General features: G+C 41.0%; 1 protein-coding gene across 2 annotated transcripts in view; it reads right to left on the bottom strand.

Annotated features, from left to right (window-relative positions):
- Nucleotides 1-511: 511 nt before the first annotated feature.
- Nucleotides 512-24,759, bottom strand: part of clcn1a (chloride channel, voltage-sensitive 1a) — a 41,838-nt gene continuing 17,590 nt past the window's right edge. Inside the window, exons 13-24 of one of the 2 annotated variants that reach the window (XM_029442534.1) lie at nt 18,651-18,720; nt 16,706-16,816; nt 15,310-15,523; nt 14,916-15,049; nt 14,590-14,681; nt 13,325-13,417; nt 12,965-13,052; nt 10,623-10,705; nt 8,204-8,248; nt 6,603-6,707; nt 3,767-3,853; nt 512-3,202 (exon numbers count right to left, since the gene is read on the bottom strand). In XM_029442534.1, the coding sequence (XP_029298394.1) occupies nt 2,702-3,202; nt 3,767-3,853; nt 6,603-6,707; nt 8,204-8,248; nt 10,623-10,705; nt 12,965-13,052; nt 13,325-13,417; nt 14,590-14,681; nt 14,916-15,049; nt 15,310-15,523; nt 16,706-16,816; nt 18,651-18,720 (1,623 nt within the window). In that variant the 3' untranslated portion in view covers nt 512-2,701. The remainder of the gene's footprint in view (nt 3,203-3,766; nt 3,854-6,602; nt 6,708-8,203; nt 8,249-10,622; nt 10,706-12,964; nt 13,053-13,324; nt 13,418-14,589; nt 14,682-14,915; nt 15,050-15,309; nt 15,524-16,705; nt 16,817-18,650; nt 18,721-24,759) is intronic. The other variant, XM_029442535.1, reaches the window with a different exon arrangement.

Consider the following 24,759-nt stretch of genomic DNA (forward strand, 5'->3'; position numbering starts at 1 on the left):
TAACTAAATGCCTAAAAATGACTTTCATTTCAAAAAGGAGACATCCAGAAGAAGTGACACCTACTAAAATAACAGGAGATAAAAAGCAATTCAGGTTAGAAACCACAGCCAGATAGGAAAATCCTGTCATCCTTTCAAAATAAAGTTAAGTTTAATATGACAGTGGGTCAAATGTGCTTTTCAAGTGTTATATTGCCAATTTAAATGATTAAATACTATTTTCTGGTTTATTTAGTCTTGGTTATACTGAAAGAGAACAGGGACGTACTTTTTAGCCAAGTGTGTGTTAGCTAAATTTCACACAACTATCAAGACTTCACCTCATTGTTTTGGATATTTCATGTTATCAGAGCAGTTATGAAACTACAGTATCAGTCCAAGTCCAAAGTCTATACTTCTGGCATACCTTGACTGAGTTCAGCTCTTGTTCCAGGTGACTAAGTAAAGCAGTTAAAATGTGCCTCTGTGCTCTGGTCTGCCTTTGCAACACGCCTGACCTGGAAGAATAAAGGTCAAACACATGAGGGTGAACAATTCAAGCATTTCCCTTAATAAAACTTTATTACCTCTACATCATTCACAGTTTTATACATTTTGAGATAACATTTGACTAAAGGATAAATTAATAACAACATTAACCACAACCACAGACAGACACTTAGACCTGTACAGAGCCCTCTTAAGAAATGGACACACACATTTTAATTCACACAGACATAAAGAAAAAGCTTTTTTGTTAAATCTGCAGGTTTAAAGACTTTTAAAGCAGCACCTGAGAAACTGTGTATCCAGGAGATAATAAGAGTATAAGAGATGGAGGGATACATAAAAAGAAAAAGGCGGCATCACAAGAGAAACAGGTGAATGAAATTATTAAAGTGACGGCGCAGCTCTTCAGATTAAATCACTGTTTGTGTGTCATTGGCTGTAAGTGAGTTTAAAGGGGCGGAGCTCTAAATGTTGTAGAAGTTAAGAAAAGTTCCACTAAGAAGTCGAGTGTAGTTTAGTTAGCAGAAGTTTTGCCATAACTTTGGGATTTTAAGTTTCATTATGTAATCGTTTTGACATTAAAGACTGAAGACATTGAATCTAAAAGGTTTACTTGTGCTGACCTCAACAAGAAATAACCCCCAACTCTAAACTTCTACGCAGCTTTCAGCCTCTTTTAGTTCGTAGTTTGTTTTCCATGTGTTCATGCACGGGTATGGTTGAGTCTCTCTGCTTTCACTCATTTGTAAAGGACAATTATTGGCTGTTATTTTACTGTATAAAATCAGAGAGAAAGGACGTCGTGTCACTTTTCATTTGCACGCTAATGTTCAAATAGCAAATTGCATTTCCGTCGTGGCCTGATCATCTTTAATAATCATTATGACGGGTCTATTTTAAATAGTTTTTCTAATGAGGTAATTTATTAGGCTAATTAATGCATTGATTGGCAAATATCTCTCAGTCAACATACATCTTCATCTTAATTTAACATATAGATTTTATTTGACAAAATGTCATTCACGGTCACGAATGTCCTCCATCACTTTGTTATTGTCACTGTCTTTGGACCATGGTGGATTTCACATTTTGGAATGAAAAGCTTCTGTTGTTGTATATTTGTTGGCATTTCTTTATCTAGAATATAATCATAATCCCAAGTAATTTAAGTAGTCATGTATGGTTTGTTTTGCCACATCTGGAAGGCATCCTTGTTGGGGACAATGGAGAAAAGAAATCTCCAGGACCTACAGTATGCAGTCTGTCGTCAGCCGCCTTTAGCTGCACCATCTATCAACTTAACCGTGATGAGATGAGCTCCGAGGCTGCATTCACAAGGTCAGCACACAATTTGGAGGTCGTCTTGGGGCATTGGACAATCTTCCACAGCGGACTGAACAGCTCCATTAGTCTGCTGCTATCCAGATGGTCTGTTGCCAGTTTAAAAAAATCAATAGCTCCTGCTCTCATCAGACGATAACAACTCTTTTTAAAGACGTAAACAATGAGGTAATGCAGAAAGACTGCACAAGAGTTCACTTCTGGTGTCGGCACCAAAGGTTTGGATCACTCTTCAACACAGTATATAAAGCATACGTTGTGCTGGAACGCACTGGGGCAAAGAAATGTGTCCGATCAATCGGAATTCAAAATGGGACAATGCGTTACACATTTACTCCTCGGTAACGTTTTTTAAGTGAATTCTTCATTCACTTAATTTAAATAGTGTAATATATACTTATAAAAGGTGGGTCATTGTGCCTTCAGGAGCCACTAACAATGAAATAATATGTCTGGATTTCAAAGTTAGTTTTGGTTGACGAGGAAACAGTCAATTCTTAGGTATAAAACCTTTTTAAAAGCCGATATCTGCACCTCTATAACTCATATTGGTTGAACCGTGGAGACTGTAACTGTGAAAAACGACGATAAGAGAAAATGATGATGAAGTGAGGCAGGACAAGCATCGAAACAACACACAACAGAGCTTATTGAGGAAAGACAGAGTCGTAAGGTTACGATAAACTGTCTTCAAAAACAGAGAACTTATGCTTAGCTTATGCTTTGATATCTTTGCTCTATCGAAGTGGTGACAAAAAGAGGTAAATGGGTGTCCAAAGACCAGAGCAACACATTAAGAAACAGAAAAAAACCCTCACACCCTTAAAAAGGTTTTCCATTATAAAAAACACAACTATCACTCGTGTCTAATCTAAACCATTGGCTCATCATCACTGTCTTCATCCCCCTCAAGGAGTCTCTGTAAAGGAACCAGGGTGGAGGCAGGGGCAGAGGAGGAAGGTGGAGAAGGAGGAGTGGAGGAAGAAGGGACCGGGGGAGGAGTGGTGGAGGGAGGGAGGGTGAGGTCGCTGTTGTAGCGGCAACTCCTACTGGGTGAGCTGCTGGCCCCTGTGCTGCTGCTAACAGCGCCGCTTCCTGCACTGTAGCTGCTGCTCTCCTCCACCTCCAAGGTCACGCCCTCGATACACACCTCCGTTTCATTCTCGTGGCAATGATCGTGAGGGTGAGGGGGAGAGGGGGGTGGAGGCTGGGGAGCAGTCGGAGCTGAGGGAGAGGTTGGAGAGGAAGGAGCAGCGGGAGAAGACGGTTGAGGTTTAGGGACAGAGTTGTGTTTGCTGATGTCACGGAAGCTGGCGAGCGGAGGACGGAGCCGGACACCGGAGCGCGTGGAGCCCTCGATGGCCTTCTGGAGCTGGAGGAGGGAAAGGACGAGGAGGAAAAAGTTGGAAGAAAGAAGAATGGGAGGGGTGAAATGTAATAAAGGAGTAGAGAGACAGCAAAGTCGAGAGAAAAAGGAATAAGAGGAAGGAATATAAAAAGCAGTAAGATGATTGGAGTTATGGGATGAAAGGATACATAACGTGAAGAAGAAAACAAAAGAAAATTAGGTTTAGGAAATGGAGGCGTGACACAAGAGGTGGAGACGGAGACAATAACCGGGAAAGACAGAAGAATGGAAGTGAATCAAAGAAAGCCCGAATCATTCAGAGGATATTGATTATGCTAACAAAAAGCTTCATGAAACGGCGAATCAGGAGCAAAAACCCAATCGGGCATGTTTTTCCTCCAAAGTCAAGACAGACAATGGAAGATTTACAAAAGTTGAGTGTATTAACAAAAGAAGAGGGCTTTTTGTCAATGGGAATGTAATCAAATGTACTGCTGGCTTGTGGTTTCAGGCGACAGTCAGGAGACACAGGTCCAGGTTAGAAGTAAATGAAAAACAACGCACGTCGGCAGAAATGAAGTTTCTTACCTCTTTCAGTGCCACCACTCCAACCAGTTTGCCGATACTGGTCACATAAGCATGACTTAGCCCCAGCAGTGAGAATAAGGTGTGGGTCTGTGGAGACAGAGTGAAAAGGTCATGCGTCAAATTATGACAAACTTCTACCTCTCAGACCAGGACGGCCTTTTTACATCCGTCTGCAACTCCAGACAATTTACAGGCTCCGTGCTTCTCCGTCAGCTCCGTCTAGACACGATGTCACAGAGACAGAAAGATGAAAGTAAACTGGCTCCAGGCGAACCACAGAAAGAAAAAGTCCTTGAGTGCGTTTCCATGCTCAAAGTATTCTGTTCATATTCTGGCTTAGGTCGCACTTTGGATGAGCTCTTTGTATGCATCAGCACACCTCGACCACAAAGCCCCCCTTTGCACATGAATATTGTATTGTGGAATTGTAACACCTGGAGAATTCAATTACACTGATGACAAAACAAACCTACAGAAATGGTCCAATCTGTTTACATGCTTCAGCATCAGCCTCAGACTTGTCATAATGAGGATGTGAGTGTGTCTGCAGTTGTGCAATGCAGGAAAAATGCATTATTGAAATAATATTAGATTGTAATAGTACTTATCATACGCATTGGAATGGTTTGCATGTCAAAGCACTCAGGAGACAGCAGATTTACAAGATTTTGTTAAAATCCCCAATTTGGGCAGCTCGACCACAGACAGTCACACCTGAGCATGGCTGGCTGGAAAATAGACAACACTGCCATTTGAACTCTGATGGCACAAACTAACTCCCACAAGATACCTGCAACATCATCATTTAAAAGAACTTTCATGCAGTTTCTTGAAAATCTAAATATGATCAAATCTAAGGACAAGAAAAGACAAAACAATGCTATCTAAGCCAACATAGTAAGAACACTGCCGTCTAAATTGAAGTAGTTTCAGATTTATTGGATGACTACATACTTAGAGAGGGAGCTGGTTATTAGTTTGGGTATGTTAACGAGTAAAGACTCAGTTATGAATATGATTCATGTGGAATGCAACTGTAACACAATGTAACTCCTGCCTTTGCATCAAAGCTCAATAAACAGAGATTCCCTGACTGCCATTGAGCAAGGCACTCACTATCCTTCAGCTGTTCCAGGGGAGCTACTCTGTGTTTGTACTGATGAGGAAGTAAAAGAATTGTGAAGTAAAACACACAAGTGCGTCTTTTGTTTACTTCTCTGGCAGGACTTTCTACATCTATAGCGATCAGGCACAACTCCCACGTATAGATGTTTATGCAACAACCCTCTGCCTGCTGCAAATAAGATTATGTTCTTAGTCAAAAAATGTAAAGTTGTTGTGTCCATCTTTATTTAGTTGGGTGACATCGTGTGAATCCATCTCTTCACTGTTTTTCATGTGGCATCACCCCTCTGTCAAGGTTTCCCACGTCCTCAGCCGAATGAGATGTTACAGAAGTAAACAACTAAATGAGCCGAGTGTGGGAGCATCAACAAAACAATTGACTGCTCGAGGTGCTGAACTCCGAGTTCTGTATATGTATATGCTCTTGTGACAAACAAAACATAAAACTCTTGTCTACAGCTGCAGACTATCCATCCAAGTTATTCCAGGCAAATTCATGATGTTATGAATAAAACATTTGAATGAAAATGGAAGAAATGGACAATATTTCCTCAGCTCCTTAGAATATGTTCCTTTATAAATGAAGTAACGGTTCAATAACTGGTGAGAATTGCCTCAGGCTCATACTAAGGTGCTGCTACTATGCGTGACTCTGGAGAAACCTGTTGCTGAGAGTGGAGCATGTTTTGGCATGTGGAGTTCTACAACATCGTTAAAGTTTAAGCACAAAGGCCTCAAACACAATTTGAATTCATTATTACTTAGCAGCTACAACCGACAAGTGGTTCCCACAAACACCTGCTGATGAAAGAGACGCCTGGTGTGCACAGGGGACTGCGATTGATGTTTCCAGTGAGCATTTCATACGCTAACACATGAATCAATATTAATTTAAGTGGCAAATTCATTACAGTATTACTATGGCCAGTGCACATGTCCAGAGAGATTACAGAGTCCTTCAAATCACCTTCAAGTCAATATGAAAAAAATAAGAAAATGCCATTTTCCATTTGTTGGGGAATTGCTCATTTGGACAGATTTACCATTGAAATACTGAATCTTTAAAGAAAAACTTATTTTTTTAATTATTTCCATTTCTAATGCATATAATTACCTCTGACAAGGAAGTCATGTTTTTCAGTTTTCTCAGGTTTTGCTTGTTTGTCTGTTTGTCAGCAGGATTATGGAAATAACTAGTGGCCTGATTTTCATGAAACTTGGTGGAGGGTATAGCATGGGCCAAGGAAGAACCCAAATCAAATCCAAAACACAAATTATTTTTTACTTTTGTGAGATATGGCATTTGACCTTGGCGGTGGGTGGGCTGCACTCTGCCTTCTCGTTTGATTATGTTGACTTTCTGACCACTTCTGGTGCTGCGAGCAGTGTTTTGATGAGCAAGGCCTTTTGCTCTTTTGAATACGTGCATTTTGGAGAGAAACAGTGAATGTAAACAAAAGTCTGTTTATTTATATTATATATGTTTAAATCCCCAAACAATTAAACATAAGTGTTTAACAACCCCACCTTACCATCAGATGAAACCGTCTTCCTCTCATTGATTTACCATTGGATCACATTTCTTACACGATGTCCCAATCCAATACCAACTGAATGACATTAAGGAAGCAAGGTGCTCTCAAACGGCTGTTAAACTTGGATTTCTGCCGACCTCTGTGACGCCTGTCTATTCTTGTCTTTCCCCACCAACCTTGTGCAATGATGTCCTCTCAACCAGCTGGAAAGGGGAAGGATCCACTCGTATCTCATCAATTTCTATCGGCTTGTCCATCTCCTCCTCTTCCCACGCTTTGATCTGCAGCAGCAAATAAAAAGCAAGGTCACAGAGGTGGAACGTCTTTAGTTCAGTCGCTCTCATTGTTCCCACCTTCTATTCAAATGTACGAGTTCAGCCAGAGGGAAACATCAGGAATTTGCATATACGACGGGTCATATACATACTGTAAGGGGTATGAATAAATATAACAATATTAACTGTTAGATAAATCATCTAAACACTGAGCTGTTTGTTGGTGTAAAAGTTGAGGTGTGTTTGAGGAGGGAAGAGAGTTAAACAGCTGTGAAAAACCTTGAAACCTTGTGTTGCGCGTCCTTGCATGTCACCAGTCTCCCCTCTGAGATTTAGGATGTCTGACACCTTTTAGCCTCTATGGATTTTTACCTACAAGCCTCTGCCTGCTGTGACGGGGGCAATAGTCTTGTACAATTTACAGGGAGATGTTATAGGGGCATTTTGGGAAAGTGCCAGGAAGAGTAAAGGGAGAGAAGCAGACAGAGCAGGACTGGAGGGCACAATATTGTTTTGGTGCTCTCCAATGAAAAAAGACGTCTCATTTAAGATTCTGTGTTCATGGTGCAGTTAAAAAGTGCCCCAATTCTGAGTCGTCTCCTCAAATGTGACACAGAAGTTTAAAAGCTGTGACCTACATGTGACGAGGATTTGAATGCTAATATTGAGATTTGCCAGCATTGACTTCATAATAAGTCAATCGTAGAGCACTCATCTGGGACTGTTCTTTTAGTTTCACTTGGCAAACACGTTTATTTGATAACACAATAAGGGAATGTGCCTTAAACAGCTTCACGTTTGTCATTGTTACTCTGCAAATGTGTTTTTAAGTGGGATTTCATATTGCTGACAGATACAGGTAAGGCTCGTCCTTTCTGATTTTTCTAGAATTAGAGCTTTACCCAAGTTTATGTCTTCCCAAATGTAGTCATGTAGATAGGTTTCAGGCCCCCTACGACAAATGAGACCATTTTTCGTGAGTGTGCAAATTAAAATATCAAGTGGTCGCATTACCGCGAGTGCATGATGATCACTATCAATGGTGCCCTACGCAGTGTGGGAATTACTTTAAAAAGCAAAATGAGGAGGCTGCTGGTGGGGAGGGAGAGTCAACAAGAGGTTCTGACTCAGACGCCACTGATGATGAGAGTTCAGGCAGCAAGAGACCGACTGAGCCAGCTGCAGAGAAACTTAATATTCAGATTCAAATATTTTGCAAATATCAAGACTCGAGTCACTGCCAATCTTTACATCAGTGCAAAACTAGGGTATGCAAATTAATCAGCATGCAAGGTCATTAATTAACACCATGTTGTACCAAACGAGGGTGCAACCTATCATATGCTGGTGCGAAACGTTAGTCTAGAACTCTGGGTTTAATTTAATATTCCGTTTCCATCTCTGAGTTTTCTGCTGCCATCCAGATACAACAGAGGCTAAACAATTAAGCAGACGTGGCTGTAAAACCATGCAAATCCACCGTCCGTCCACCATTACCATACCTCCTCGAGGGTCATAGGGTCTGACAGGAGAGGAGGACAGGGCTCCTGGAGACAAAACAAAAGAAGGGAGAAGACAGATGAGAGATGAGACATGTTTGTGAATGACTTTATTCAAACACCCTGTCACTTCTGAACATCTGAACCCGGCTGGATGTCACCTCCAAACAAAGAAAAGCTCATCTGAATCTTACATGCGGAGAGTAACTCGAAGTAACTCAAAGCACATTCTGTTTCGTATTGCTTGATACACTTAATCACATAACTTCAGTGCACTTGTACAATTCAATTACTCGACATTTACTTTTGTATTTCTGTCATCTGTAAAATATAATGCTTTTCCAGTTCAAATAGTGTGAACATGACAGTCATTGAAACAAATGATTCATCTGTATTTTAAGTCTAGAGAGATAATAACAACTTGTTAAACTCTTACAAAATACAATATTTAATCATCTAGAAATATCTTCAATTGGATTTCTGTCCTTTTCACAGCAATTATGACACATTGGAGAAACACCTTTTTGTATTTAGGTTGCTTTCATCCAGTTTTCTTCAGTTTAAACTCCCACAGCACATACTTACCTAAGTTTCACCTACAGTTTCACAAACACCTGCTGTGACTTGTTTTGTGCAACTGAATTTATTAGCGACGCGTCCCACATCCACGTACTAAAGGCAGGTCGGCTACTTCTGTCCTTGAAGCAACACTTCCTCACAGAGTACAGGTGTGAAGTTTCTATGTACGAACGCAGCGGGAACCTTTCTTTAATCAACCAACCACATACACACAACTGAATTAAAGGTTTGACAAGGGCCCTTGTTCTTTTTACGTCACCTGAACAAATCAGTAATTGTACGTCTGCATTCTTAAATCACTGCAGCCACCGCATTTACACTAATGCACTGCCATCAGTGGCTGGTTACCTGCCATGAGTGGCTGGTTACCTGCCATGAGTGGCTGGTTACCTGCCATGAGTGGCTGGTTACCTGCCATGAGTGGCTGGTTACCTGCCATCAGTGGCTGGTTACCTGCCATCAGTGGCTGGTTACCTGCCATCAGTGGCTGGTTACCTGCCATGAGTGGCTGGTTACCTGCCATGAGTGGCTGGTTACCTGCCATCAGTGGCTGGTTACCTGCCATCAGTGGCTGGTTACCTGCCATGAGTGGCTGGTTACCTGCCATCAGTGGCTGGTTACCTGCCATGAGTGGCTGGTTACCTGCCATCAGTGGTTAAGTGGACAAATACCTGATTCACAGCCAGAATTCAGCCAAGGTTTGGCTTCATTTCCTACTGTGTGTCTATTTGATATTCAGGTCTGTAGAGTTGTGGCTTGCTGCTGTAAAAACAATCCCCATGTAGGAATAGGATTGTATCCAAAAACATAATAGAAAATCAGAACTGTAATACACAAGGCACAGCAGTAGGCACAACAGAAATCAAATTCTAATCTTGCAAGCTTACAAGCATATGCTTATTTCTAATGTGGTTTTCATTCCTGCTCGTGTAAACAGATGACATGTATTGCTTTCCCTGTGAGCCAGGCTCACCGCCAAGCCAAATAATAACTCTACCTCCTGTATCTGGCTTCCCCATTTCCATATGAGAAGGTTGGAAGAAAGATGCTCGACTTCGGGGAGTTTGTCTGAGGATGAGGAAGCAGTTGTGTATTCATGTGTCGTCTGTCAATCAGATAAGTGTGTATCTACCTGAATAGAAAGCAGACCCCATAATGAAAAATTCACCCTTCAAAAAATAATGGATAAATATTTATATCCCTATCAGTGCCAGCGTGAGTATGTGGTTTTGGGATGGCTTTGCCAAAGAGATGGGCGGGTATTTGCATTTCAATGGCTCATAACACGAGGGGAAAATGTGTGGCTCCGCACGTCTCTAAATAGTTGGCTTAACGGAGAAAAGGCCATATAGGTTTATAAATACGTAAAACCACAGACAGTTAGAAGAATAGTTAGTGAGCAAGTTTAGCAACATGACATCAGAGTAGAGAATACAATCGAATGCATCTATTGTAGAAGGTTCTCAAACCTTTCTGTCAATGTTCCACTATGATCCAAACCAAACCAAAAATACACACCTTGCGGTTCCTTCATCCACGGGGCGGTAAACTCCAGATTGCTGTAGCTACCCTGATAACCGCCAAACATTTCTTGCTAGAAGTGGCGAGAACTCCGAGTCCTCTTCAGCATTGAAAGGTTTGTCTGACTCTGAACTGTGAGGGCCAGTGTTGTTACTTAACTCCACTGTGTTTTGGACCTTGTAGCCATTATAAATGTCCTTTCTCTCTGCTTTAATGTGTATGTAATAAACAACTGTTGTCTGTAAGACGTTCACAAAACTGTACACAAAATTATGCTTACAGGTGGACACATATGCAATAAAGAAAAAATGCATGCACGCACCTGCAACTGTCCCTCTGTCTGTCCGTTCTTAGAGGTGAAGAGATTCCTCAGTGTTTTACTCACAGACTGTAGAGGACCTTTTTCTGGCAGAGAGAGAGAGAGAGAGAGAGAGAGACAGAGACAGAGAGCGAGACAGACAGACAGAGAGAGACAGACAGACAGAGAGAGAGAGAGAGAGAGACAGAGACAGAGAGCGAGACAGACGGACAGACAGACGGACAGACAGAGAGCGAGACAGACAGACAGAGAGAGACAGACAGACAGACAGAGTGAGACAGACAGACAGAGAGAGACAGACAGACAGAGAGAGAGAGAGAGAGACAGAGACAGAGAGCGAGACAGACGGACAGACAGACGGACAGACAGAGAGCGAGACAGACAGACAGAGAGAGACAGACAGACAGACAGAGTGAGACAGACAGACAGAGAGAGACAGACAGACAGAGAGAGACAGACAGACAGACAGACAGAGAGACAGACAGACAGAGAGAGACAGACAGACAGAGAGACAGAGAGATAAACAGACAGAAAGACAGACAGACAGACAGAGAGAGACAGACAGACAGAGAGAGACAGACAGACAGACAGAGAGACAGAGAGAGAGACAGACAGAGAGACAGAGAGACAGACAGAGAGAGAGACAGAGAGAGAGAGAGAAGCAGTGGGTGAAGGTCAATAAATTATACAGACGCATCTTTTTGAAAGACTGCAGGTTTAGATACTGCGACAACCCATTCAACTCCCTATTGTTGTTGCCTGGATACCATTTCACTGGGAGGCTGTCTGCTGTTGTGTGTGTGACCGGCTACTGAGAAGTTTACGGTGCCACAATAGATATACACACACGCCATCTGGTTACTTGCAGTAAACATGCTGCCAAACCTTCCCTCATTGCCGTTAGGGTTGCAAAGTTAATATTTCGAATAGTTTGACATCTGTTGAGGGCAGAGACAATTACACTTGTTCAAGTGAGTTTGGTAAACAGTGTGAAATGCTGACCAATGAATAAAATAAATAGTTTGAACCTTTTATCTAGTGAACTAAATGGAGGAACATACGAGTCGCTGCAGGGTACGGCTGACTTGGTAGGAATTCTTCTCGTCTATTAACATTTCTTGGTGCTTTTTCCCGCACGATTAAAATAACACTGTTCCTTATGGTTAGATTAGTTCTCATGGTTTCTCCTTTCATACTTCATAAGCACCAACAAGATGTGTTTGAGTCCTCTGGGCACTGATGTACTTAACACATATTAGAACCTGGTTAGCTTCACATCCCATCTGGGTTCTGACTAAATGCTTAGTCATATCAGTTGACATGTTTCTTTTATGGAGGAGAAGTAAGAGAGACAGAGCAAAAAATAAATCTTATTACATCACCCTAGTGAGCAAAACTTGTCTGAAGGAATCAATATTACTATGACAAGCCCCATAAGGCTTTCATTGCCCAGCCTCAACTCCATGTCGCACAACTCCACAAGTGTAACAGAGGAAGAGAGATCAGAACATGTAATTGTCCTCTAAAGTAGTGGTCTTCACGGGCCCACCCGAACCCTTGGACCCGAGTGAATCAGAGCAGACAGAGGCGCTGATCATGATGGAAGTTCAGAGAGCAGAGGTCAGACTCAGAGAGCACAGATGATAGCAACGTTAACGCTAACGTTAGCTGCCGTGGCAACGAGCAATCGTTATTGTAGTTCAAAAGGGCAAACAGTCAAAGTTATGTTATTATGCTAGATGCAACAAAACTGCAAAGGTGATTCGCCGTGCCGTTTCAATCAGCGAGAGGAATAATAGAAAACTGGATGTATTTTACCAATTTTCTTTGAAAGGAGGATGGCAAGGCACAGGGGAGAACATGTTAGATTAGATAAAGAACAGTTTTGTTTTGACAATTATTTGTGTTAATAGCAATCAGCGTTGAAATGGGTGCCTCACGGCTCTGTGTCTCCCAGGGCCGCTTCAGGTCTGGGTCCTACATTCTTTTAGTGGTTTGGGAACACCTTTTTGGACCCGTGAAGACCTCTACTCCAAAGTTGGATTTCTTTTTATATATTAATTTGGACGTTAGAGTGGCACAACTTCAACAGAAACTGGATTTGAGGGCTCACATGTAGGAGGCACAAAGATAGCAAACTGGACCAAGTAACGTCTTTATCCTTTGCTATCCTGGAGAACGTTGTCCATACGTTCATCACATTCTAATATATCCAGACTATGGTAAATCCATTTATTCCTTCTCTCAGAAGCAGCTAGTGCAGAGATAATGTGTAAGTATTACACCTCCACTGAGATATAAAAAAACCTAAATGTACTCATGAACATGAAGTCGTGTCGGCTCACCAGGGACAGGAGCAGTGTGGTTTGAGGAAGGCTCCTGAGGCTTTGGAGGAGGCAGGGGTCCGTTCCTCTCCTCCTGCACCGGGCTACCCTGCAGATGACAACTGCATGTAACTAAGTAGCCATTGTTAATAAAGCACCTTTCAAAACAAAAAGTAAAAGGTGTTGGACAATAAAATAATGTTTTACTCCAAGGTGAGGCTTTCGTCCAGTCAAAATAACATTTAGGCAGATGGTTACCGAGCAGAACAGCTACAATAACAACAATGATGGAGGCCAGCAGCAAAACATCTTTCAGGACAAAGTAAAGTAAAAGAAAACTCTTGATGGCTTGAAAACAATTGAAACAAATTAGAGGATCACCTTCTCTCCGTCCTCCTCTTCCTCCTCATCTACGAAGGCGAAGGACTCCCAGCTGTGTTTCTGAGACTGGTTCTGCTCCTGTAGGCTCTGACCCTGAATCCAAATGCAGGTAAACAGATCAATACAGACTTGTGGTGTCACAACATCAGAATTGATCTCAGTGTGCATTCCAAACTATTACACGTAGTTTAACACCTGTGCTTTAATTGAAGTTGTACTCAGTTTGAATACCATTTAAACATTTTACAGAGATGTGATGTTTCTCCTTTTGGGCTTCTTAGATGAAATACAGTTCAGTATAGAGAGGTTTTTAATTTCCTGTGTAGAGTCAACACTAAAAAAGCCAGACGACTGCAGCAGCATTTTCTATTACAATGTTTGCATTTCTTCGTTTAGCTGTTCTAGTCTACGTGCATCTGTCCTCTTCATGTTAAAAAGGCATTTCAGCTTGCAGAAAACATATTCACTGTATTATGTGGTCCTTTGGTCTTCCACCAGGTCAGAGGAGCCACATTCCAAAACACGCGTGTAAGGATAGCAAAAGATCCTAGTTAAGTATTTAAATCCCTCATTTTTGTCTGTCATCATGCTCTGTTTAGAGATGGAGCACTGGCAAAAACAGCTTCTGTTAAAAACAAGCAGCCTGATCATCATAAAAATGGAAATTGAGGATTTTGAATCGTCTTTCAATGGTCACACACACACATGTACACAGCACCGCACACACAGTGACATTTAGACTCTGCATATAACCCATCCTCGTATGAAGAGCAGAGGGCAGCTATTATATTATCAGCACCCGGGGAGCAGTGTGGGGGTCCGGTGTCTTGCTCAAGGACACCCCGGCAGTGTGTCATGTTTGCTAATGTCATCTTCAAATCTTCAAACAACTGTTTGAAAAAGATGTTTTCACTGCAATATGAAATAGATATTAGAGATGGACTTTTTTTTTTTTAAATAAAGCAAATGTTTAAATAAAGATACAATCATTGAGTGTTCTATGCTATAACCACTATAAAAAAAGACAAAGCACACAATAAACAAAGTTGCTCATTTTCTATGGATATGGTGATAATATCGTTATCGTGAATTATTTTGACAAAGGTGATCTTGTAGTGATTTATTTAATTTAAGTAACAATCTCATATAACATATCAAACAAAACAACCCACAGGATGTAATCTGCTGCGTACATATGAAGTTTTTTATAGGACTATATATACTGAACACAGAGTGACAGTAGTATAATCTCCAACTGTCCTCACCTGCATCAGGAGTCTTCTTTCTGGTGACAACCACCAATCACAGAGAGCCAGAAGCTCCAACCTGTCAATGCTGCCCAATAGGATCATAGAATCTACAAGCAGGAAGAGGAAGAATTATTACCACAGACTTCCACAGTGGCTGAACTGCTAATGTTCAGGATTTCATTAAGGAACCATGATTTGACAAAGAACATTAAGTAAGTTAAACCTTCTCTCATCTGTATAGCTTAGTTTGTAGATGATGGTAGTTACTGCACAACTAAATAAATGCTTTTATTGCATTTTGTTTAATGGCAATTGTTTTATTTCACAATGAACTCTTTTACCTCTTGAGTCGACCAGCGGGATTGAATTGAGTGAGGAGGAGTCCAGTAGGAGTTTGACTTCTCTGTATGTGGACTGAGACGACACAAACTTCACCTTTCTCACCATGATGTCTTCTACAAAGATGTTGTACTGGCTGTAGGACAGACATATAGTGGTCAGGAAAACACTTGTAAACAGGTAGGTCTTACCCACATTAAAGACATATGTGCAAATCAAGTTTTGAAATGCACCCTCCCAGAGCACTGCACAAATGACCCTTCATCATTACCTAAAAGGACTACATGTTCCCTGATAATGAATTTTAAGAAGTAAATCCCCTCACTTACTTCTTGACGTAGCACATCATTTCACATTTTTCAAGAACATTTTTTTTTGTCTGAAATCTGCACGAACCTCATGTGTCCAAAGCCGAGCTCCGGCAGGTACGGCAGCTTCTTGACCTGGATGATGGAGTCGTACAGGGAGGGCTGCAGGCCCTGGGCCACCATGTTGGCCAGGATTACTGCCACCATCATGGGCAAGATGTGGGAGATCTGGCCTGTCAGCTCAAAGCAGATAACCGCCGTGGACACCGTGTGAGTCACAGCCCCAGTCAAAGCTGCCGCTCCTGAGACAGAGACATGGGATGACGAGGGGAGGATGATGAGGGGAGGGGGGGGGGGAGAAGGATGCATAGAGAAGGAGAGAGAGGGGGGAGGGGAGGTAGGTGGCAGGGACACAAAGAGACAGGACGTTGAGGAAAGAGGGATAGAGATATTTTAAGCAGGAAGAAAAGATAAAGGATAGATGGAACAAAATAAGGAGAAAAGAGAGTGTGTGAAATTGTCATAATTAGCATATGACTTTGGAGCACCAAATTCTAATTAGTTCATACTCGAGTCCAAGTGAACGTTTGTGCCAAATTTTAAGAAATTCCCTCAGGGCGTTCCTGAGATATTACGTTCACGAAAATAGGACAGATATGAGGTCACTGTGACATTGACCTTTAACCACCAAAATGTAATCCTTAAGTCCAGGTGGACTTCTTTTCCAAAATGTCAGTCATTTCTGAGATCTCACTATCACGAGAATGGTACAGACGCACGTACAACCTGAAAACAATCTGGCCACGGATGTTGTCGGCGCGGAGGCATTAAAATCAAACGAAGAGAATGGATGAAAGAATGGGGAGAAAGGGGAATACTTCTGAGGGAAAAGGGAAAGTGAGGAGCCACAAAAGGGTTCAGAAGCAGAACTAGATTATTAAGAAGATATGTGAAGGGCGACAGGAAGCAAACAAAGGTCAAAAGAAAAATACTGAAGGATAACATAGAGAGGGATAAAAAGGATTAAACAAAAGGACAGCGTTGGAAGGGAAGGCGGAAACACGGGGAAATGAAGAAGAATCAAGGGAGGAAGAGGTAGGGATGGGCTTTGTAGGGCAACAAGAGGGAGATCGAAGGATGGCCACGTTTCTGGGCCAGTGGCTGAGGTGAGGACAGCAGAGGGAACCCACAGTGACATTTAACTGTCAAAGCAAAGTGGCCATGCTCTGATGGAAAGGAAAGAGAGGAAGAGGAGGAGGGAAATGAGGAAGATTAGGTGGGGAGGACAACTCGACAACGAGTGACCGCCAGAGGGCCAGGGAGATTGACAGGAGGGGATGAGCAGAAGTTGGAGGAGAAAGAAGATGTGAGGAGTGTCAGGAGAGAAGGAAGAGAATAGGGAGGAGCTTTGATGATATGGGTTTTAAAATATACATCCTTAATAAAACTAAGGACATTGCTAAGAGGTGGAAAGGGAGACTAACCGATGACTGCGTACCCTCCAGGGATGATACGGTAAAGGATGCCATCAAACACGATCCCATGAGGAAACAGGGTGGCCATGATCTCCCCTACCAGTCTGCCAAATGCAGCTCCTATGAGAGAGTAAAAAAGTTACCTTTCAAACTGCTAAACGTTCATATACTTCACATAAAATGTTTTACCATGAAGTGGCATTATCATATTAATTCTGAGACATCTGTATGAATAATGTAGACAAACAAAACGAATCAGCAAGAACAATGTCAGCCTGTTGGTTTCTAAAACAGAATGTTTCGATGTGTATCACCAGAAAAAACAGAACTCAAGTCATCAGTGTTTCTAGTGAGAGCAGATGGTGATTAAAGAAATCACTTACAACATGATTATGTCCAAAACATCACTTTAGTCAGAGAGAAATGCCTGTAACAGCAACTATCATGGTTTTCATGAAGCCCCTGTAATTGAAATCTTTGAAAGATGTTGATGTTTTGTGCTGCTTGATGGCACACGCTCAACACGACCAACCATTGCTTGAACCGAGTTTATTCATTTGAAGTTGTTTGCGGCTGGTAATGAGGAATATTTTAAAGTGAAGCACTTGTAAAGGTCTAAATTCTTAAAATGTTGATCTGAATAATAAGAAACTTATCTCACATGAAGGTTAAAGAGACAAGAACCATGAGAACATAAAATCCGTCTGTTGAGATATAACTAATTGGCAGGCAGCACAATTAATCGCACAACTCTAAGGCATATTTCAAGATTTCAGTTAATTACAAAACTTCAGTATTACTGACTGAAAATAGTCAAAACACGACAAAATAAAAACTGTCGAATAAAAGTTAAACACTAATCCCATGCTCTACACCAAAAGGATTTTAGCCATCCTCATGCAGCCCAAGCTACAGTATATACAAGTATATATATATACACAGTATATATAAGTATATAGTATATATATACAGTATATATAAGTATATAGTATATATATACAGTATATATAAGTATATATATATACACAGTATATATAAGTATATATATATATATATACACAGTATATATAAGTATATATATATATACACAGTATATACAAGTATATAGTATATATATACAGTATATATAAGTATATATATATACACAGTATATATAAGTATATATATATATACACAGTATATACAAGTATGTAGTATATATATACACAGTATATATATATAAGTATATAGTATATATATACAGTATATATAAGTGTATAGGATATATATACAGTATATAGTATATATATACAGTATATATAAGTGTATAGTATATATAAGTATATATATACAGTATATATAAGTATATAGTATATATAAGTGTATAGTATATATACAGTATATATAAGTGTATAGTATATATAAGTATATATATACAGTATATAGTATATATAAGTGTATAGTATATATACAGTATATATAAGTGTATAGTATATATATACAGTATATATAAGTGTATAGTATATATATACAGTATATATAAGTGTATAGTATATATATACAGTATATATATACAGTATATATATACAGTATATATAAGTGTATAGTATATATATACAGTATATATAAGTATATAGTATATATATATACAGTATATATAAGTGTATAGTATATATACAGTATATAGTATATATATACAGTATATATAAGTATATAGTATATATATACACAGTATATATAAGTATATAGTATATATATATATATACAGTATATATAAGTGTATAGTATATATATACAGTATATATATATATATATATATATACAGTATATATAAGTATATAGTATATAGTATATATATACAGTATATAGTATATAGTATATATATACAGTATATAGTATATATATACACACAGTATATATAAGTATATAGTATATATATACAGTATATATAAAGGCTACAGGTGTTTTTGCTCACCCAATATGAAGACAGGCATAAAAGCCCCAGAGGGAATGGGCATGGTGGTGGCCACAGCAGACATCCAGAACTGCAAGACAAGAAACGTGCAACACTTTTCAACATTGTTTTTACGTTGATGGAAAGCAATAAAAACAAAGTGTGACGCCTCAAATCAATGTTAGAAACCACCTGTGGACAGCATCAAAATATAGGCCAGCAGCCATGTTTGAGTCGAGTCATTGTTTGATTCACCTATGAGTACTAATAATGAGAATACAAGAAAGAAAATATTAGATTTACCTCATTCACGCGCAATCGTTTAATTTCAGCTCAGTGTGAGAGTCTTAACTGCATTTTGCTGTCATTTACTGACTCTCCTCTCTTTTGATCTGGGTTTCACCGAAGCTTTGCACCCGCGCGTGCAGCAGCCTGCTAACTTGTTGCTCTCGAGAGTCGCTACCAATATGTGTTCTGTTTCAACAATGGTAGACAGGCATGCAACATGCATGCAGGCTGAAATTCACCCGTGGAGTTCTGTTGGCAGATGCAGTGACATAAACCAAGTAAGGGTTGAGGAGCTATCCGCTAGGCTAATTTGTGTAGCCTAAAATGCAATAGGCTTAAGTACTAATTTGATTGCTTGTGATTGCTTGTGCCATTTAGAGCTCTCATTGTTTTGCATTTGAGTGGGGGAAAAACAATCCTCCTATTTGGACACGGCTTGATGAGCACGGAAGTGGTGAGTCAGGAAGATTTGTGTGATTTGTGTGTGGTGGTGGAGGAGACACAATCACCCTTGGGTGTCCTTGAGCAAGGCACTTAATCAACAGCTGCTCCAGTGAAGAAGCAGAGGATGGTGCTGTAGCTATACTGGGAGGCTCCCAGATCAATGTGTGGCTGCGTGACTGAGGACTGATATGTAATGGAAAAATCAAATATGCAAACTCATCTGCGGGTTAAATAAAGATAAACTCTAACCCTTTAACTGTCTCTTACACTGTTTGTCGGCAAGCAGTTTCTGTATTCATCAGAATGTAACTTCAAAATAGCTCCCATAATAATAGCCTTTGTTCTTGGCTGCAGAGAGCTCATCAGCGATAATGATTACCTTTACTCAAGCTCTGGATTTTTGCCGTGTGTCTGAGAGAGTGAAGCACCAGCATCTCTTCCCAGGCACCACATACTGGGCTTTCTCTTTTTGATTTGAAGGGATTGGACGAGTAACACTACCGTACCATTTTAACAGTCCAGATTACCATTCTACACTCCGATTGTCATCATCGTTTGAGAACTTAATTACTGTGGTACAAGATAAAAACTCATTAGCGCGTCTCTCACAGGGCGGCTGCTATCCTGATGACAGAGAGGACCGCACTCACAGTCTTCTTCTCTTCCAATCCTGACAGTCAAACACAATCATGCAGAGACACACACACACACACACACACACACACACACACAGTTAGCTCACTGTTTGATAACAATGTATAGATGGAGAGAACATAAAGAGAGGAAATGTGGGTGTCTGTTTATGTGTGATAAAGAGAAACAGAGATGGAAGTCAAAACAGTTAATGTAGAGTCATCGTCCGGCTGAAAATATAGACTGAAGACTGACGGTAAGAGCTCTGATTCCTCTTTATTGATCAATAAAAAAAGTAACCCTATGACAGAATAAACTATCCAATAAAGAAGCAGCTTGTGGTTTTAATTTAAAAGCTGTGTAAACGCAAAGAAAGCTATAAGAAATAACACTATACATCTTTAGAGAAAATACATGGTATGAGGGTCTTGATAATCTCGTCCGGTGTTGTTTGACAAAATAATCAAATACACTATTACTTCCAATGTCAAGTATGACCTTTCACACTGATATGTCTTTTATATTTTCACCATAGGCTTGTTTGAGCCACACTGGAAAGGATCAAATTGCATAACATCGCCTGCAGTAATTCTGGCTTGTTGTCGTGTCAATGCTCACAAGCTAGCGAGTTGCTTACTCATACTCGCAAACATTGTGCGAATAAGCAACCTACGACCTTCTTCAACTCTTCACGTGATCTTGTGCCAAGCAGCACTTCATTCTTGTTTTTATCTGTTGCCTTGGAGGCAAGGGACAAACAACGGAGAAATAATAATCTTCTCCTCCACAGATATGTGTGCACAGCTGGTAAAGACTAAACTTCCTGTTCCACTACTGCACCTTTTTTCTGCGTGATGCTTTTATTCAAGTGCAGATGTTTACCATCACTAGGAAACTATGTTGGTGCTTGTTTTCCATAATAGAAAAAGTGGAAAGTGATGTACAGGCAGATGGAGCCAATTAAAACGTATACAATGAGTATAATGTCAAAATAAGCATCACTCTGACACGCTCCTTCATGATAATAACAATATTGCTGATTGCTATTGCTGATAAACAAATTTTCTTTCTGCTGGTGTTCAGATTAAAGTACATTCTGACTGCACGTAGATCACAGCACAGTTCGAATAGAACTGGTCACCGTGTTGGGCTGGATTTGGTTTGGGTTTATTAGCCTGCACACCGACTCGGGTGTGTGTGTTTGAGTATGTATTAAAGAAAGGCTGACAGCAGCAGAAGGTGACAGCAAAGCAGAGAAACACAGTGTGTATGTGTGTGTGTGTGTGTGTGTCTTGTGAGAAGTTTTACCAGCCAGCTGCTCTCAGTTTTGGTTGAATTAAGTGTTCACTACAGGGAGCCGCTCTGCTCAACTGAGAAACACCATGACTAAACTAATGCAGCGTAGGACGCTGAGTGACAGGCTTTAATATCCTGTTGATAGGATTATGTATATGGAATTTCTGACTAATTTAACTTTAGACACTGTAGAAAAACAGAGTAGACTGAGCTTAACTCTGGAAATCCAATCACAGAGAGTGTATCTAGGACAAATAATTGAGGAACATTTTTAATCTTAAACATGTCCATTGTAAAAGATGACAAGAGTTTCTGGTCATCGGGAGAAGTAAGGAATGTTCCATCACAACTTTTTCGTGGTTCAACTTGGCAGAAACTCACATCCAGACAACACTGACCCATACAACATGTTGGTCAGATATTGAGAAAGACTGCCAGGCAAATACTGGTGTAACTTTGTGTAATGTGGCTTTCTATGTAGACTGAAAAGTTTGGTTTGTATTTACTGAGAAAGTAATTTCCTTTCCCAGTTTCCCACTTCTTGATCTCTTGTGAAGCTGCAGATTTTCATCAAACAGGAGGCAGCAACAGCTTGGTGCTGTTTTCTGTAGCAGCTAACAGACTGTGGGTCACACATAGTATTGAAAGACCAGACTTTGTCTGTCTGCGTTTTTCATACATGAATCCCTTGAACTCAGAGGCTCTGGTCACAGATGAAGAACAATACTGGGGGTGGACAGATTGACAGCGATGCAAAAAACAGTTTGACTATCAGGAGGCTAAACATGGAGAGGGCTACCCTTTGCCTTCAAAACAGCTTGGATTTTTGGAGACATGTGTTTTTGTCTTGGATTATTAATTCAAGTTTACCTAATAGCTTTAGTTTTGTGGTTACACTGTTATTTCCCAGTGGGTCAGTATTAGAAACACTACAAGTAAGCAGATTTACAAGTAAGCAGCGCCAACCTAACGACAGCTCCAACCTAACGACAGCTCCAACCTAACGACAGCTCCAACCTAACGACAGCTCCAACCTAACGACAGCTCCAACCTAACGACAGCTCCAACCTAACGACAACTCCAACCTAACGACAGCTCCAACGACAGCGACAACCTAACGACAGCTCCAACCTAACGACAGCTCCAACCTAACGACAGCTCCAACCTAACGACAGCTCCAACGACAACCTAACGACAGCGACAACCTAAAGACAGCGCCAACCTAACGACAGCTCCAACCTAACGACAGTTCCAACAGTTCCAACCTAACGACAGTTCCAACCTAACGACAGTTCCAACCTAACGACAGTTCCAACCTAACGACAGCGACAACCTAATGACAGCGACAACCTAGCGACAGCGACAACCTAGCGACAGCGACAACCTAAAGACAGCGCCAACCTAAAGACAGTTCCAACAGTTCCAACCTAACGACAGTTCCAACCTAACGACAGTGACAACCTAACGACGGCGCCAATCTAACGACGGCGCCAATCTAACGACGGCGTCAACCTAATGATGGCGACAACCTAACGACGGTGACAACCTAACGACAGTGACAACCTAACGACGGTGACAACCTAACTGCGTTACTGTCAGTGATGGAAACATGAAACATGACGCCTCGAGAACAGTGCTCGAGTTGTTGTTCACTCTTGCTTCACTAGGCATGTCACAATAATTTAATTGTTGACTTATTAGTACAATATATGGTCATATATGGTCATGACCTTGATCATGTTTGCTGACCTCGATATTGCCCATTATGTTTGTTTACATAAAAATGTCACCAACATGTTAGCCAGCATGAAGCCAGAATAAACAGCTGGGTTTTACCAACCATTGTAAGATTGACAAGTAAGCAGCGCCAACCTGACGACAGCGCCAACCTGACGACAGCGCCAACCTGACGACAGCGACAACCTGACGACAGAGCCAACCTGACGACAGAGCCAACCTGACGACAGCGCCAACCTGACGACAGCGCCAACCTAACGACAGCTCCAACCTAACGACAGCTCCAACGACAGTGCCAACCTAACGACAGCGCCAACCTAAAGACAGCGCCAACCTAAAGACAGCGCCAACCTAACGACAGCTCCAACCTAACGACAGTTCCAACAGTTCCAACCTAACGACAGTTCCAACCTAACGACAGTTCCAACCTAACGACAGTGACAACCTAACGACAGCGACAACCTAACGACAGCGACAACCTAACGACAGCGACAACCTAACGACAGCGACAACCTAACGACAGCGACAACCTAACGACAGTTCCAACAGTTCCAACCTAACGACAGTTCCAACCTAACGACAGCGACAACCTAACGACAGCGTCAACCTAGCGACAGCGACAACCTAACGACAGCGACAACCTAAAGACAGCGCCAACCTAAAGACAGTTCCAACAGTTCCAACCTAACGACAGTTCCAACCTAACGACAGTTCCAACCTAACGACAGTGACAACCTAACGACGGCGCCAATCTAACGACGGCGTCAACCTAATGACGGCGACAACCTAACGACGGTGACAACCTAACGACAGTGACAACCTAGCGACGGTGACAACCTAACTGCGTTACTGTCAGTGATGGAAACATGAAACATGACGCCTCGAGAACAGTGCTCGAGTTGTTGTTCACTCTTGCTTCATGGAGGTACGTATGGAATAAGGAGAAGGATTACCTACTGGTCTTCTGTGTCCAGTTATACTGCATAATAATCTGTCTGCAGTGAGATATTAGACGTGGAAATGTTCAGTGATGGTTTGATCTACTGAATGCCTCTGGCATGGAGATCTTTACAGGTCCACTCGGCTCCTAATATTTAATTTATATTGACTTTAAATGGATCTGGTAGGGTTTTGTGTCAAAATCTGAGAGAAACCAAACGTGCATATTCCGATATCGACAATTGGGCAAAATTAGTTGGAAAATATCGGATATTGGCATAAATCCAATAGTGTGCATCCCTACTGCCAGTGTTGGTGCTCGCTTTCTATTTGGGTCTGATCACATTTTTTGATCGGTTGTAATTATTCTCAGCTCTATTCCAATCCAGTCTATTCTAGTTCCCTTAGGATTAGGTTCTTTACTCCACCACGCATTCATTTGTATAGGCAGGAGCAGGAGCAGTTACTGCACTTTGAAATGGACTTGGACATTACACTGAGCATGCAGTGCCCACGTAAGACGTCATAACTCCCACTAGACGGCTGTCTGTACAAAGGCACCAGACGGCTCTGTGGTTGTGCATCTTCATACCAGTTAATTGTCTGGTTTTCTAGATCGGTCCTTGGTAGTTTTTGTAACTGACACTGCAAGCACCATCACACTTGTTACTTTCAAATATAAATCTAAGATGATACTTGCTGCTTATTAGGAGTCATGTTGGTGTATATAGCCTTGTTATTGTGATTTAGTTATTTAACTTTCTGCTGATTCACAGTCAACCCAACACCTAGA

Source organism: Cottoperca gobio, chromosome 11 (assembly GCF_900634415.1).
Source record: "Cottoperca gobio chromosome 11, fCotGob3.1, whole genome shotgun sequence".
NCBI classification, from domain to species: domain Eukaryota; kingdom Metazoa; phylum Chordata; class Actinopteri; order Perciformes; family Bovichtidae; genus Cottoperca; species Cottoperca gobio.